This window comes from Rhinolophus hipposideros, assembly GCF_964194185.1.
Source record: "Rhinolophus hipposideros genome assembly, chromosome: 10".
Classification (NCBI taxonomy): domain Eukaryota; kingdom Metazoa; phylum Chordata; class Mammalia; order Chiroptera; family Rhinolophidae; genus Rhinolophus; species Rhinolophus hipposideros.
In genome coordinates, this window is record NC_138056.1 from 44,086,917 (window position 1) to 44,100,491 (window position 13,575).

The 13,575-nt window shown below is 53.8% G+C and overlaps 2 protein-coding genes across 4 annotated transcripts in view; both read left to right on the forward strand.

Moving 5' to 3' along the window:
* The window catches only part of DCHS1 (dachsous cadherin-related 1), a 33,924-nt gene extending 29,463 nt beyond the window's left edge, over nucleotides 1–4,461 (forward strand). The window contains exons 18-21 of the mRNA XM_081064938.1: nucleotides 73–203; nucleotides 319–602; nucleotides 922–1,060; nucleotides 1,389–4,461. Of these exons, the coding sequence (XP_080921064.1) occupies nucleotides 73–203; nucleotides 319–602; nucleotides 922–1,060; nucleotides 1,389–4,000 (3,166 nt within the window). The 3' untranslated portion in view covers nucleotides 4,001–4,461. The remainder of the gene's footprint in view (nucleotides 1–72; nucleotides 204–318; nucleotides 603–921; nucleotides 1,061–1,388) is intronic.
* Nucleotides 4,462–5,146: 685 nt separating this feature from the next.
* Nucleotides 5,147–13,501, forward strand: TPP1 (tripeptidyl peptidase 1; the record flags this gene model as incomplete). 3 transcript variants are annotated; one of them, XM_081063163.1, is made up of 13 exons in its annotated part: nucleotides 5,147–5,278; nucleotides 5,391–5,462; nucleotides 5,716–5,855; nucleotides 7,446–7,596; nucleotides 7,803–7,930; nucleotides 8,067–8,245; nucleotides 8,411–8,609; nucleotides 8,755–8,943; nucleotides 9,178–9,247; nucleotides 10,412–10,532; nucleotides 10,628–10,786; nucleotides 10,951–11,076; nucleotides 11,203–13,181. In XM_081063163.1, the coding sequence occupies 13 exons, from the start codon at nucleotides 5,262–5,264 to the stop codon at nucleotides 11,341–11,343; spliced, it is 1,692 nt and encodes a 563-aa protein (XP_080919289.1). In that variant the 3' UTR covers nucleotides 11,344–13,181. The 3 variants fall into 3 exon arrangements, with proteins under 3 accessions (XP_080919289.1, XP_080919290.1, XP_080919288.1); XM_081063164.1 differs by lacking the exon at nucleotides 11,203–13,181 and adding an exon at nucleotides 13,224–13,501 and having other exon boundaries at nucleotides 5,172–5,278; XM_081063162.1 differs by lacking the exon at nucleotides 5,147–5,278 and having other exon boundaries at nucleotides 5,347–5,462.
* Between the last annotated feature and the right edge of the window lie 74 nt (nucleotides 13,502–13,575).

Here is a 13,575-nt window from a genome sequence, read left to right on the forward strand (position 1 = left end):
CCAGCCCTGCCCAGCGTTCTCCCTTATCTCCAGGCCCCTGCCCCTGATTGTGCTCCCCCTGATTGTGTCCAGGCTGGTACTGATGGCCACAGACAGAGGAAGCCCAGCCCTAGTGGGCTCAGCTACCCTGACAGTGATGGTCATCGACACCAACGACAATCGCCCCACCATTCCCCAGCCCTGGGAGCTCCGAGTGTCTGAAGGTGAGGGCTGGGTAAAGTGAGAGGTACAAAGGGTGGTAGGATGGCACTGTTCCCCACTCTGGGGCTCCAGAGGTGTCTGGGACCATGTCAAACACATTTGTCCCATGTATTACAGATGCGCTATTGGGCTCAGAGATCGCACAGGTCACAGGGAATGACGTGGACTCTGGACCGGTGCTGTGGTATGTGCTAAGCTCGTCTGGGCCCCAGGATCCCTTCAGTATAGGCCGCTATGGGGGCCGCGTCTCCCTCACAGGCCCCCTGGACTTTGAGCAGTGTGACCACTACCACCTGCATCTGCTGGCTCATGATGGGCCTCATGAGGGTCATGCCAACCTCACAGTGCTCGTGGAGGACGTCAATGACAATGCACCTGCCTTCTCACAGAACCTCTACCAGGTACCTATACCCCTGCATGTCCCCATAGCTGGGCCCAGGGCTGTTCATGTTGGAGAGAAGTGAGGAAGCTAAAAGAGGTGGGCTGGACCTTAGAGCTGACCTAGGGATGGCACTCTGGGGATGGGATGTTCCAACTGAATCAGCCTTGCAAGTCTTGGGAACTGTGTCCAGGTTCTTCGTTTTATACCCAGAAATGGGAGGAGGTGGGCAATTCAGATTCTAAGGAGTCTGGGCTCCGAGCTGAAATGGATGCCAGGCGAGGCTCGTGGGACTGGGCAGCACAGCAGCCTGATCGTAAACATTTGTCCTCACACCTCAGGTGACACTGCTTGAGCACACACCTGCAGGCAGTGCCATTCTCTCCATCTCTGCCACTGACCGGGACTCAGGTGCCAATGGTCACATCTCCTACCACCTGGCTTCCCCTGCCGAGGGCTTCAGTGTTGACCCCAACAACGGTGCGTCCTTCGTGGGATCTGACCCTTTATGGTGTTGGGCCACATTTTGACCTCATTCCTAGAATTTCTTGCCTGAACTCTTAACTCCTGGATCTCTAACCCAGGGAGTACATTTCCCCACCTTTGTCTCTATGTACGCCCTGTCCTGGCTGCATGTCTAGAAGCCATTCCTTGAATCCTGGAGGCCATCCCATAATCTCCCAGCACACAGGCCATTCCCTGGAGTCTGACTTCTGAGACCATTTCCTAGTCCCATAAGGGTCACTTCCTCTGCTCACCCACAGCCTCTGCTGAATGCATGTTTCTGTCCGTTCCCTTCTCATCTCAGGGACCTTGTTCACGACAGTGGGAACAGTGGCCTTGGGCCATGAGGGGCCAGGAGTGGTGGATGTGGTGCTGGAAGCACGAGACCATGGGATGCCAGGCCGGGCAGCACGAGCCACAGTGTATGTGCAGCTGCAGGACCAGAATGACCACACCCCGAGCTTCACATTGCCACATTACCGCGTGGCTGTGGCTGAGGACCTGCCCCCTGGTTCCACCCTGCTCACGCTGGAGGCCACAGATGCCGACGGAAGCCGTACCCATGCCACCGTGGACTATAGCATTATCAGTGGCAACCGGGGCCAAGTCTTCCGGCTGGAACCCCGGCTTGCTGAAACTGGGGAGAGTGGTGGACTGGGCCCCCGGGCACTGGGCTGCCTGGTGTTGCTTGAGCCTCTAGACTTTGAAAGCCTAACCCAGTACAATCTAACTGTGGCTGCAGCTGACCGGGGACAGCCACCTCGAAGCTCAGCCGTGCCGGTCACCATCACTGTCCTGGACGTCAACGACAACCCACCTGTGTTTACCCGAGCATCCTACCACGTGGCAGTACCTGAAGACACACCTACTGGGGCTGAGCTCCTGCATGTGGAGGCCTCTGATGCTGACCCAGGCCCTCATGGCCTCGTGCGTTTCACCCTCAGTTCAGGTGACCCTTTGGGGCTCTTTGAGCTGGATGAGAACTCGGGCGCCTTGCGACTGGCCCGCCCCTTGGACTGTGAGACCCAGGCTCGGCATCAGCTTGTAGTTCAGGCTGCCGACCCTGCGGGGTCCCACTTTGCTCTGGCACCAGTGATTATTGAGGTCCAGGATGTGAATGACCACGGCCCAGCCTTCCCACTGAGCTTGCTCAGCACCAGCCTGGCGGAGAACCAGCCTCCAGGCACTCTTGTAACCACTCTGCACGCGATTGATGGGGATGCAGGGGCTTTTGGGAGGCTCTGCTACAGCCTGTTGGAAGCTGGGCCAGGGCCTGAGGGACGTGAGGTATTTGCACTGAACAGTTCAACAGGGGAGTTGCGGGCACGAGTAGCCTTCGACTATGAGCACACAGGAAGCTTCCAGCTGCTTGTGGGCGCTGCCGATGCTGGGAATCTCTCAGCCTCAGTCACTGTGTCAGTGCTGGTGACAGGCGAGGATGAGTATGACCCAATATTCCTGGCTCCAGCTTTCCACTTCCAAGTGCCAGAAGGTGCCCGGCGTGGCCACAGCCTGGGTCATGTGCAGGCCACAGACGAGGATGGAGGTGCTGATGGCCTGGTGCTCTATTCCCTTGCTACGTCTTCCCCCTACTTCGGTATCAACCAGACTACAGGTGCGCTGTACCTGCGGGTGGACAGTCAGGCACCAGGCAGTGGAACAGGCCCCTCTGAGGGTGGGGGTCGGACTCGGCGTGAAGCACCACGGGAGCTGAGGCTGGAGGTGGTGGCACGGGGGCCTCTGCCTGGTTCCCGGAGTGCCACAGTGCCCGTGACCGTGGATATCACCCACACTGCGCTGGGCCTAGCACCTGACCTCAACCTGTTATTGGTGGGGGCTGTGGCAGCATCCCTGGGAGTAGTGGTGGTGCTTGCACTGGCAGCCCTGGTCCTAGGGCTAGTGCGGGCCCGAAGCCGCAAGGCAGAGGCAGCACCTGGCCCAATGTCACAGGCAGCACCCCTGGCCAGTGGCTCCCTACAGAAACTGGGCCGAGAGCCACCCAGCCCACCGCCCTCCGAGCACCTCTATCACCAGACTCTCCCAAGCTATGGTGGGCCGGGAGCTGGAGGTCCCTACCCCCGGGGTGGCTCCCTGGACCCTTCACATTCAAGTGGCCGAGGCTCAGCAGAGGCTGCAGAGGATGATGAGATCCGCATGATCAACGAGTTCCCTCGTGTGGCCAGCGTGGCCTCTTCACTGGCTGCCCGTGGCCCTGATTCGGGCATTCAGCAGGACGCAGATGGACTCAGTGACACATCCTGCGAGCCACCTGCCCCTGACACCTGGTATAAGGGACGCAAGGCAGGGCTGCTGCTGCCAGGTGCAGGAGCCACTCTGTACCGAGAAGAGGGCCCCCCAGCCACTGCCACGGCCTTCCTAGGGGGCTGTGGCCTGAGCCCTGCACCCACTGGGGACTATGGCTTCCCAGCAGATGGCAAGCCATGTGTGGCAGGTGCCCTGACGGCCATCGTAGCTGGCGAGGAAGAGCTCCGTGGCAGCTATAACTGGGACTACCTGCTGAGCTGGTGCCCTCAGTTCCAGCCACTTGCCAGCGTCTTTACAGAGATTGCCCGGCTCAAGGATGAAGCTCGGCCATGTCCCCCAGCTCCCCGTATTGATCCACCACCCCTCATCACTGCCGTGGCCCACCCAGGAGCCAAGTCTGTACCCCCTAAACCAGCCAGCACGGCTGCAACCCGGGCCATCTTTCCGCCGGCCTCTCACCGATCCCCCATCAGCCACGAAGGCTCCCTGTCCTCAGCAGCCATGTCCCCCAGCTTCTCACCCTCACTGTCTCCTCTGGCTGCTCGCTCACCTGTTGTTTCACCATTTGGGGTGGCCCAGGGCCCCTCAGCCTCAGCACTCAGCGCAGAATCCGGCCTGGAGCCCCCCGATGACACGGAGCTGCACATCTAGCTGTGGCCCAGGCTGTGGGCCCCGACCTGGGATGCGCACAGTGTCCCCAATGCAGGCCCCATCTGAGCCTGCCCTGGGCAGCCTCGGACCGCGATTGGCCACAGGGGAGACCAGCTCCCCATCCCAAACTCCTCCAGTGGGGCAGGTCCCACATCTCATCCCAGCCCCGGGAGCAGCAGCACCGCAGAGGCCCTGTTGGACACTGACCTGTGGCCAGGTCCAATACGGGGAGAAATGAAGGCGGCAGCAGCCCTGGGTTCTCCTCAATAAGGGCTTCCTGCCCTGCGCCAGCACCCTTAGGTGGAGCTGAGACTTTATTTATTGGGGGGTAGGGGGATGGGGGAGGTCCTCCAACCTGTTTGGGCCCAGCTCATTTGGGTTCCACTGACACCCCTGCCCCTGCCCAGAACCAAGTGCCAATTCTCACTCTGGAGCCTTAATAAACTGCAGTTTGTATCTGGCGTCCGGCTCTGTTCTGTGGGGGCCAGAGGGATGGGAGGATGACATTATGGACACCTCAGGAGGCACAGAAGGGTGGTGGACGTAGGGGCATCTTGGGTGAGGATGGCACTGGAAGCCATCTCTCTGCAATCCACCTTTCCCTCTAACACAGGCAGGAGGCCAAGAAGAAGACAGTGACCTAGAGAGAGATTGGGGGTGTGGGGAGAGATCTTAGGGATAACCAGCTCTAGGCCTGAGGGTCTTCAAGGAGGTGGGGCTGGAACAGGAGCAGTCAAGTGGTTTATGTGTTTTTCTTGGGAGCACTATATATTCACATGTAATAGGAGCTCACATTTGTTGAACTTTTGCCATCATGCTCTCTGCTGAACGATTTGTTTGCTTTCTCTGTAAATTTTTCACTGCAGACTCTGAGACAGACCACTTTTAATATAACAGTCTGTATTCTAAAGGAAGAAGCCTGGGCTCTGATAGGCTAGGCAACTTTCTTGATATCATGCAGCTAGGAAGAACCCGGGTCTGTGGGTCTGTGGGCCTCCAGGCCCCTTTCTTAAGCCCCGCTACACCCTGGTGAGTCCTGGCTGGACTCGGGCAGTAGAGGGGGAGCCCCGGGCTGAAGCCAGGGTTCGACCAGTCGCAGAGGGAGATTCTGTGTGGCAGCTCCACCCATATCCCAGAATTCAGGACGGCCCACTGGAGGGAGGAGCCAGCACCGGCACTAGTTTCTAGGCGGAAGGGTAGTAGCGGTGGAAGATAAGGCGCGTGTGATCTGTCACGTGACAGCAGATCTCTGGGAGGCGGAATGGGACTTCGAGCCAGGTGAGAAATGAGGGGCTGGGAGAAGGGAATCGCGTTGGAGGGAGTACGTGTTGGAGGGTGGGGACACAATGACAGTCCAACTAACGCTGAAACCCACCTGCCGCCCCTGCAGCCTCCTAGGGCTCCTAGCCCTTATCATTGCCGGCAAATGCAGTTACAGCCCAGAGCCAGACCAGCAGCTGACGTGAGTTGATTTCACACTGACCGCCCCTTTTCCCATGCCCTGTCCTGTCCCCACTGTTCTGGTCCTATCCTCCCTCACCCCCTTACCAGCTCCTAGTACCCACTCCATAGTCTCATCCCCAGGTTCCCAGGCTGTGAGCCATATCTGCTTCTGGGATCCTACCCAAGGTCTCAGCCCCTAATCCTGAACCTTCCATGACTATTTCCCATCACAACCCTAACAGAGGCCATGTTCCTGACTTCTGACCCTGCAGGCTGCCCCCAGGCTGGCTGTCCCTGGGCCGTGCGGACCCTGAGGAAGAACTGAGTCTCACTTTTGCCCTGCGACAGCAGAACCTGGAAAAACTGTCCGAGCTGGTGCAGGCTGTGTCGGATCCCAGCTCTCCTCGCTATGGTGCCTGTCGGGCCTGGGGGAGGGATGTGGGATGCAGTGGAGGGATATAGGGCTGGGCTGAGCCTGGGACCACACAGATCACGTCAGGGTCATGCTCTCGGTGCCTGTCCAGGGAGATGAATGGCAGTGGCTCTCATTGAAGAGTTTCTGAATAAAAAAGTGGACTGGAGCTAACCTGTCCCAAACTAACTCCCATTCTCCCCCAAAAACTTTCCACCTGTGTTCATCAGGCTAGAAACCTAAAAAAGGGATATGGTTAAGAGAGCACAGCACAGGCTTTGTGATCAGATCCGGATTCACACTGTGATTCTACTGGTTACCAGCTACCAGCCAAATGGGGAAGTAGCACTTAGTACAGATGCTCCTTGACTTACGGTGGGGTTACATCCTGTTACACACCTCATAAGTTGAAAATATTGAGACAAAAGTGAATTTAGTACACCTAACCTACTGAACATCATAACTTAGCCTAGCCTACCTTAAATGTGCTCAGAACGCAATAATAGCCAAAAACACTGGCAACACAGTACACTTTAGAGTACCAGTTGTTTATACCCTTGCAATCTTGTGCCTGACTGGGACCTACGGCTCACTGCCAATGCCCAGCGTCATAAGAGAGTATCGTACCACATATCGCTATCCTGGGAAATGATAAAAATTCAAAATTCGTAGTATGATTTCTACAGAATGCGTGTTGGTCTTGCACCATCATAAAGTTGAAAAATCGTAAGTTGGGGACCATCTATACATCTAGGTGCTCATCGACTGAAATTCCTCCCCCACTAAGTCAACTCCCATTTCCCTCTCTATTCAGACACTGAGGCTGCCAGTTCTAACTCTGAAATAGCTGCTGGAGTAGTCCACTTCTCGCCATCCCTTGTTGCCACTAACTCAGTTGTTTATTCTCTCACCTGGCTGCTGCCCACCCTCTGACTATCTCTTCCCTCTACCCCACTCCCCCTCTACCCTACTCCCCAGTCTCCTCCCCACTCTGCTCCAAAATAGTCAATGTTTTGCTCCTTGACACAATGGTCAAGCTGGATTGTGTCCTTCCCCTGCTTGAAGCCCCCCATGGTGAGAGTGGTGTGTGCGCAGGGGGCAATCTCAGATGCACCCAGGAGGCAAGTACTAGTATGCATGGCTCCATGCAGGAAAACAGTGATTCACCATCAGGTTAAGCCTACAATTAACAGGAATGAAAATTTGAGCTAAATTAGATGTCTTATAATTGGCTCCAAAAGTTTTGAAAACACTCATTGAAGATAAGTTTAAAATGGACAGTTTTAATTTATGAACCTCATTTGTTTTTCCTGATTATGGCAGTTGCTGCCTGCTGTGGTGCAGCATTTGCAACCTAGTAGCTTTTTGGGTCAATCCATATTCCTGGCCCTGCAGCCTTTTCCGTCCCCTGACCCCCAAATATAAACTGCACCTGCACAGTCTGCCTTTTTTTGCTAGAAAGTTCCTACTTATCCCTTGTGACGCTGCTCCAGGCTCCCTGGGAAGTCCCAATGCCTCCTGGTTGAGGCCCAAAAAGGGCAATTTGGAAAAGCAATGAATGAAGACAAGAGCCTCTATGAATCCCTGCAGGAAAATACCTGACCCTGGAGGATGTGGCTGAACTGGTCCAGCCATCATCACTGACCCTCCACACGGTCCAAAAATGGCTTTTGGCGGCTGGAGCCCGGAACTGCCACTCAGTTACCACACAGGACTTTCTGACCTGCTGGATGAGTGTCCGGTGAGAGGGAATGATTGCCCCATGGAGGGTTCCAGTCAGCCTATCAGGGAGACCAGTCACCCCAATGGGAGGGAGCTGAGAGCTTGCTAGGGGCTGTGGGTGAGTGCTGAAGCATGGGGAGGTGACAGCTAACTGCCTGGTGACGCTCAGGCAGCCTCTGCTCTAGTCCATGCTTTCTGACCTCTGTTCTCTGATCTGACCTCCAGACAGGCAGAGCTGCTGCTCTCTGGGGCTGAGTTTCATCGCTATGTGGGGGGGCCTGCAGATACCCGTGTTATAAGATCCCCACGTCCCTACCAGCTTCCGAAGGCCTTGGCCCCCCATGTGGACTTTGGTAACACCCGGTGGGGTTTGTGGAGTTGGGGGAGGCAAAGCCAGGGGCTGGGAAAGTATAGATGCCATGGGGGAGGTTGGAGGGGGGTCAGCATTAAAGTCTAAAAGATCTTCTCAAACCTTACTTTTCCCCACAGTGGGGGGGCTGCACCGCTTTCCCCCTACATCATCCTTGAGGCAACGCCCTGAGCCACAGGTGGCAGGGACTGTTGGCTTGCACCTGGGGGTGACCCCATCCGTGATCCGTGAGCGATACAACTTGACAGCACAAGATGTGGGCTCTGGCACAACCAACAACAGCCAAGCCTGTGCCCAGGTGAGCCATGGAGGAGCCCCAGGGTCCTTGCAGCCTCCCCAGCTAGCCTGACCACCCTGGGGTGTGCTTTTATCCCCTTTACTGTGATCTGGGACAGTATCTTCTCCCCTGACCCTTGGGGCTATATCCTCGGACCCATGACATCTTTTCTGACTCCTGCTGCAGTTCCTGGAGCAGTATTTCCATGACTCAGACCTGGCTGAATTCATGCGCCTGTTTGGTGGGAACTTTGCACACCAGGCCTCAGTAGCCCGTGTGGTCGGACAACAGGGCCGGGGCCGGGCCGGGATCGAGGCCAGTCTAGATGTACAATACTTGATGAGTGCTGGTGCCAACATCTCCACCTGGGTCTACAGTAGCCCAGGTACTGTCAAGTAGACTGGTTGGTGGGGAGAGTGGTAGGGCTGAGTGTTGATCTTTCCCCGTAAGGGAATCCCATGAGTTAGAGGAAGGTCCTGATAACCCCCCCAAATGACTGCCCTTATGCCCTTCCCCCCACAAAAATCCAGGCCGTCATGAGTCACAGGAGCCCTTCCTGCAGTGGCTCCTGCTGCTCAGTAATGAGTCAGCCCTGCCACCTGTACACACCGTGAGCTACGGAGATGATGAGGATTCCCTCAGCAGCACCTACATTCAGCGGGTGAACACCGAGTTCATGAAGGCTGCTGCTCGGGGTCTTACCCTACTCTTTGCGTCAGGTAACCTCCTACTATAAACTTAAACCCCACCACCACCCATCCACCCAACCAGGGAGCTTTGACCCCACAGCGACCCCTGAACCTGATCTCTGACTCATAATCTGATTTTAACAGGGACCACTGATCTGACCTGCCTCTATCGGTAATTCCTGACATTTGAGTTCCCTGCCATACAAACCTACATACAGAGCTCTGACAAATTAATCTGAGTGCTAAACTTGGTCTCTCTCCCAGGTGACAGTGGGGCTGGGTGTTGGTCTGTCTCTGGAAGACACCAGTTCCGTCCCACCTTCCCTGCCTCCAGGTAAATACCCCAGCCCACCATGTATCTGTGACCACGCCTTTCATTTGTGACCTCATGATCTAGAGCCTTTGCCTTGACCCTGTCAGGTGTTCCTGTGGCTCAGCCTCAGCTTTACCACCCTGTACTCCCCTCTTCCTGTAGGTCCCAGGCCCCTGAGTAGGACACAGCTCCCAGTGTTCCTCTTTCTTAGTCCCCAGGCATTCTGGCGGAAGATTTGGTGGGTGTTCTGTAGGGAAAATGTGCAGTCACCTCAGGCCATCCTTGAGGGCTCAAAACCTTTTGCTCATCCCCATGTGCATGCTTCCCCACAGATTCCAGACCCTCCCGCAAGACCCAGGCCAGACTCACCCATCTCTACATGTCGCATCCAGCACAACACGGGCAGTGAGGGTGTGAGAAGGGGCGGCTTTGGGTTAAGTTTTAAGAAAGAAACAAACAGAGACTTAATGCAGTTAAATCTCAGAAGGCCAGCGGTCTCACAGTTCTGAAAGACTGGAGCCCAGATTTGAGCCGACTGGAGGTTTTTATTGATAAGTATACAAGGGAGTAGCAGTGTTTTTGGCACGGTCTGTGGGACTCAAGTATCACTTTATAGAAACAACCCAAACCAATTATGTTGATCTTCAAACAGCCGAAGCACAAAGTCCTTGAGGTGAGGTAGGCAACTCCTGTAAGGGACATGCATCACATGTCGAAATTGTTTCACAGAGCTGAGCAAGAGAGAGTTTTATCTTACCACTCTCAAGAATTTTCTCCCAATTAGGTGAGAGGGAAAAGTCACAGCCAGCAGCAGCTTTTCCCAGGCAGGGGGGAGTAGGGGCAAGGCCCCTTCCCAGATCTTTCTAAGGCAGTTCACCTGGGTCTCCATGGGGTTCCGCCTGGCTTGAGTTGCCACCCCGCCCCCCCTCCGTCCCCCTTCCCGCCCCGCACCCCGTGGGGAATCTTACTCATCATTGGCTGCAAACCCTCTTCTGGAGACTAGATAGACATGAGGTGTAAAACATTGAGATAAATAACGTCCCAAAAAGGCACAGTCTCACAGACTTTTCTTTCCACAAGGAAGACATGGGGGGAAAGTCTGCTAGGCTGCTGTGTGACAACATCTACACATCTTGGAAGGCCCTTTGCGGCCCCTATAATCTGAGTGCTGTTTTCTGCCCTCAGCCCCTATGTCACCACGGTGGGAGGCACATCGTTCCAGAATCCTTTTCGAGTCACAAGTGAGATTGTTGACTATATCAGTGGTGGTGGCTTCAGCAATGTGTTCCCACGCCCTTCATACCAGGTATGGGTAGTGTAGGTTTGTGTGGATAGATGGAGGTGAGGAAGGGTGGGAATCCTCAGTTCAGGAGACAATACTCACTCAACAATGCCTTTCAGGAGGAAGCTGTAACCCAGTTCCTGAGATCCAGCCCCCACTTGCCACCATCCAGTTACTTCAATGCCAGTGGCCGTGCCTACCCAGATATAGCTGCGCTCTCTGATGGCTACTGGGTGGTCAGCAACCGCGTGCCCATTCCATGGGTGTCTGGCACCTCGGTGAGAATCAGCCTGGCTCCAAACCTTAGGAACTACCTTCAGCCTCAATCCCTAAGACCTTGCACCCAGAAGCCCTGACTCCTCAAGGACCTCTGATCCTTTCAAATATCCTTCCCCAAAAGTGCAGTCATTCTGAACTCCTAACTTCTACTTGCACCTTGCAGGCCTCTACTCCAGTGTTTGGAGGGCTTCTGTCCCTGATAAATGAACACAGAATCCTCAGTGGCCGCCCCCCTCTTGGCTTTCTCAACCCAAGGCTCTACCAGCAGCATGGAGCAGGACTCTTTGATGTGAGTGTGGAAGGGATGGGTGTGGACATTTTCATAAGAGCATAGGATGTGAATACAGGGTGAGGGGGTGTAGTCTGTTAGTACTGGTACCAGCAGGCCCAGATCTGATGCTCACCCTCTCCCTAGGTCATCCGTGGCTGCCATGAGTCCTGTCTGAATGAAGAGGTGCAGGGTCAGGGTTTCTGTGCTGGCCCTGGCTGGGATCCTGTGACAGGCTGGGGAACACCCAACTTCCCAGCTCTGCTGAAGACATTAATCAACCCCTGACCCTTTCCTGTCGGGAGAGTGGGCCTGTCTCCTGCCCCACAGCTTGTGGCCTGTTTCCTTATTCTGCACTATTGGAAATCCTGCTGAACCCTCACCTGTTGACTGCTGAGAGCTTATCCCCCTAACCTTGAAGTGCTATGAGCATGACTTGACTCCCAGCCCTGACCCTGTTCCATCATACTCAGGTCTCCCTACTCCTGCCTCAGGTTTCTCAATAGATGCTATAACCAGTGCTGTCTGAGTGCGTCCCTCAACACCCCCCTCCCCACCATTTCTTCTTTCTCTACAAGCAGGCTTTTCCAAAGTGTTGTCTACACTATCTGTGTACACATGAATTTTACTTTATGTTCACTCCTCAATTCATTGCAAGGAGACTTCTGCTTTCACTTTTGCACTTGCCTCCCCAAACACTGAAAAACAATGGCCTCCTTGCTGCTTCCTCCAGTGCACACTTCCCAATCTTCGCTTTATGGCCTTCTTTCATAGTTGCCCACTCCCTCTCCTTCCTTAGCTTCCAGGGTTTAACTTCTTTTCTGACCATACCCTTCCTCCTCTTTTTCTGCTTCTTCATTGAATGTTGGTGTACTTCATTTCTCCATCCTCAGTCTTTTGCTCTTCTCACTCTACCTATTGCCCCTGGGACAAATCAATCATGATTGGCACCCACAGCCATCATCAGCTCACTACATCAGACTTTCTATCCAACAGTGATCGATACTTCAAGATATGTGATACTTGACACTTATCTCTCTCCCAATTTCAATCTGTTCTCTTCTTTTTGGTAAATGATACCAAACCAACCAAGCCAGAGACCTGCGTGTCATTCTAGACTCCTAGTTCCTTCATCGCCCACCACCACCACCACCTTCAATTAACAAGTCCTACTGACTTACCTCTTAAATACATCTTTATGCACAGTTCTGCCAGTTATATTTCTTACGTACATCTAGAACTACTTATCTACTTATCTACTTAACTACTTATCTACTTATCTCCATCTCCACTGCTACATTAGCTTAGAGCCGTATTCTTTCTCCTCTGAATTTTAAGGCCCTTGCAAAAAAATTACCTTATTTCCTGCCCTTCCCTAAACCATCTTCCAGAATAAAATGAAAATCTCTTCAGGTCATTTATTTAAGACCCTTCAAAGATTACTCGGTCAAGTTCAGGCTTTTTGTCATGACTCACAAACCTTATTCCTTCCTTGCTATTTGTTCCTGAATAACAAATTGTTTATCCTCCCCTGCCTTCCTCCCATATACGTTCTTTCACTTGTGCTCAAGATATTCTGTGCCCTTAACACTACCCCTAACTCCTCTTTGCTTGGTTGATTTCCAGGACTCAGCTCAGAGTCCATTAGATTCCCTTGTGAACCTTTTGGATCCCTACTAGTTGATTTTGGTATAGCACAAAAATCCTAGATTTTTGAAACCAAACCTGTTTGATTCTTGTTTCTGATATAGACTAGGGGAGAGCCTTAGGCCAGTAAGTTGATCTCCTTGAGCCTTTTCCTCACTTGTTAAGGGGATATCTATACCTGCCTCTCATAATTATCAGTGAATAATTAAATGGAATAATGGTGGTAAGAATGCCTAACACACAGAAGTAGGCAGCAGGTGTTAATTCCCTTTGTCCCTTGCACTGCACACTTTGTCTACCTCTAGTATTGTAACTCCTACATAGTATTGAAATTGCCAGTTGACCTGTTTGCCTCCCTTTCCAAGACAGTTGGTGCCTAGAGGACTAGAGTCTTGTTTTACTTAACTTTGCATTCGCAGGCCTTAGGTCAGGATTGGCAAATAGGAATTAAATAAATGTTTGCTACATTGAAAACCTCACTCTTTCCCTCGCTGTGATTTTGCGTATGTTTTTTTACTCAGGCTGAAACACCTCCCTCCGCATCTACCGCAGCACTGGGCGCGCTCCTGCAGACTGCACTTCTCCGGGCAGCTGGCGGGGAGCGGGGTGCTTTCCACCTCCACTACGAACCGTTAAAAGGCTGAATAAGGGATCTAGAAAGCATGCAGGCTGGCAGATGGTCGAACCCTGTCGGACCAATGAGCCAAAAGAAAGGTCTTTAGGTGGCAGGCTGAAAGAGGGTCCCAGATCCGCAGAAGAGTCCTCGACATTGCAGGGTTCCCAGCCCTGCAGAACCACGGACGAGTACGGAGCGGTGGGAGGTGGAACGTCCGGGGCCAGCGCGGTTCTCCAAGGTTTGGTCTCCGCCCCTCG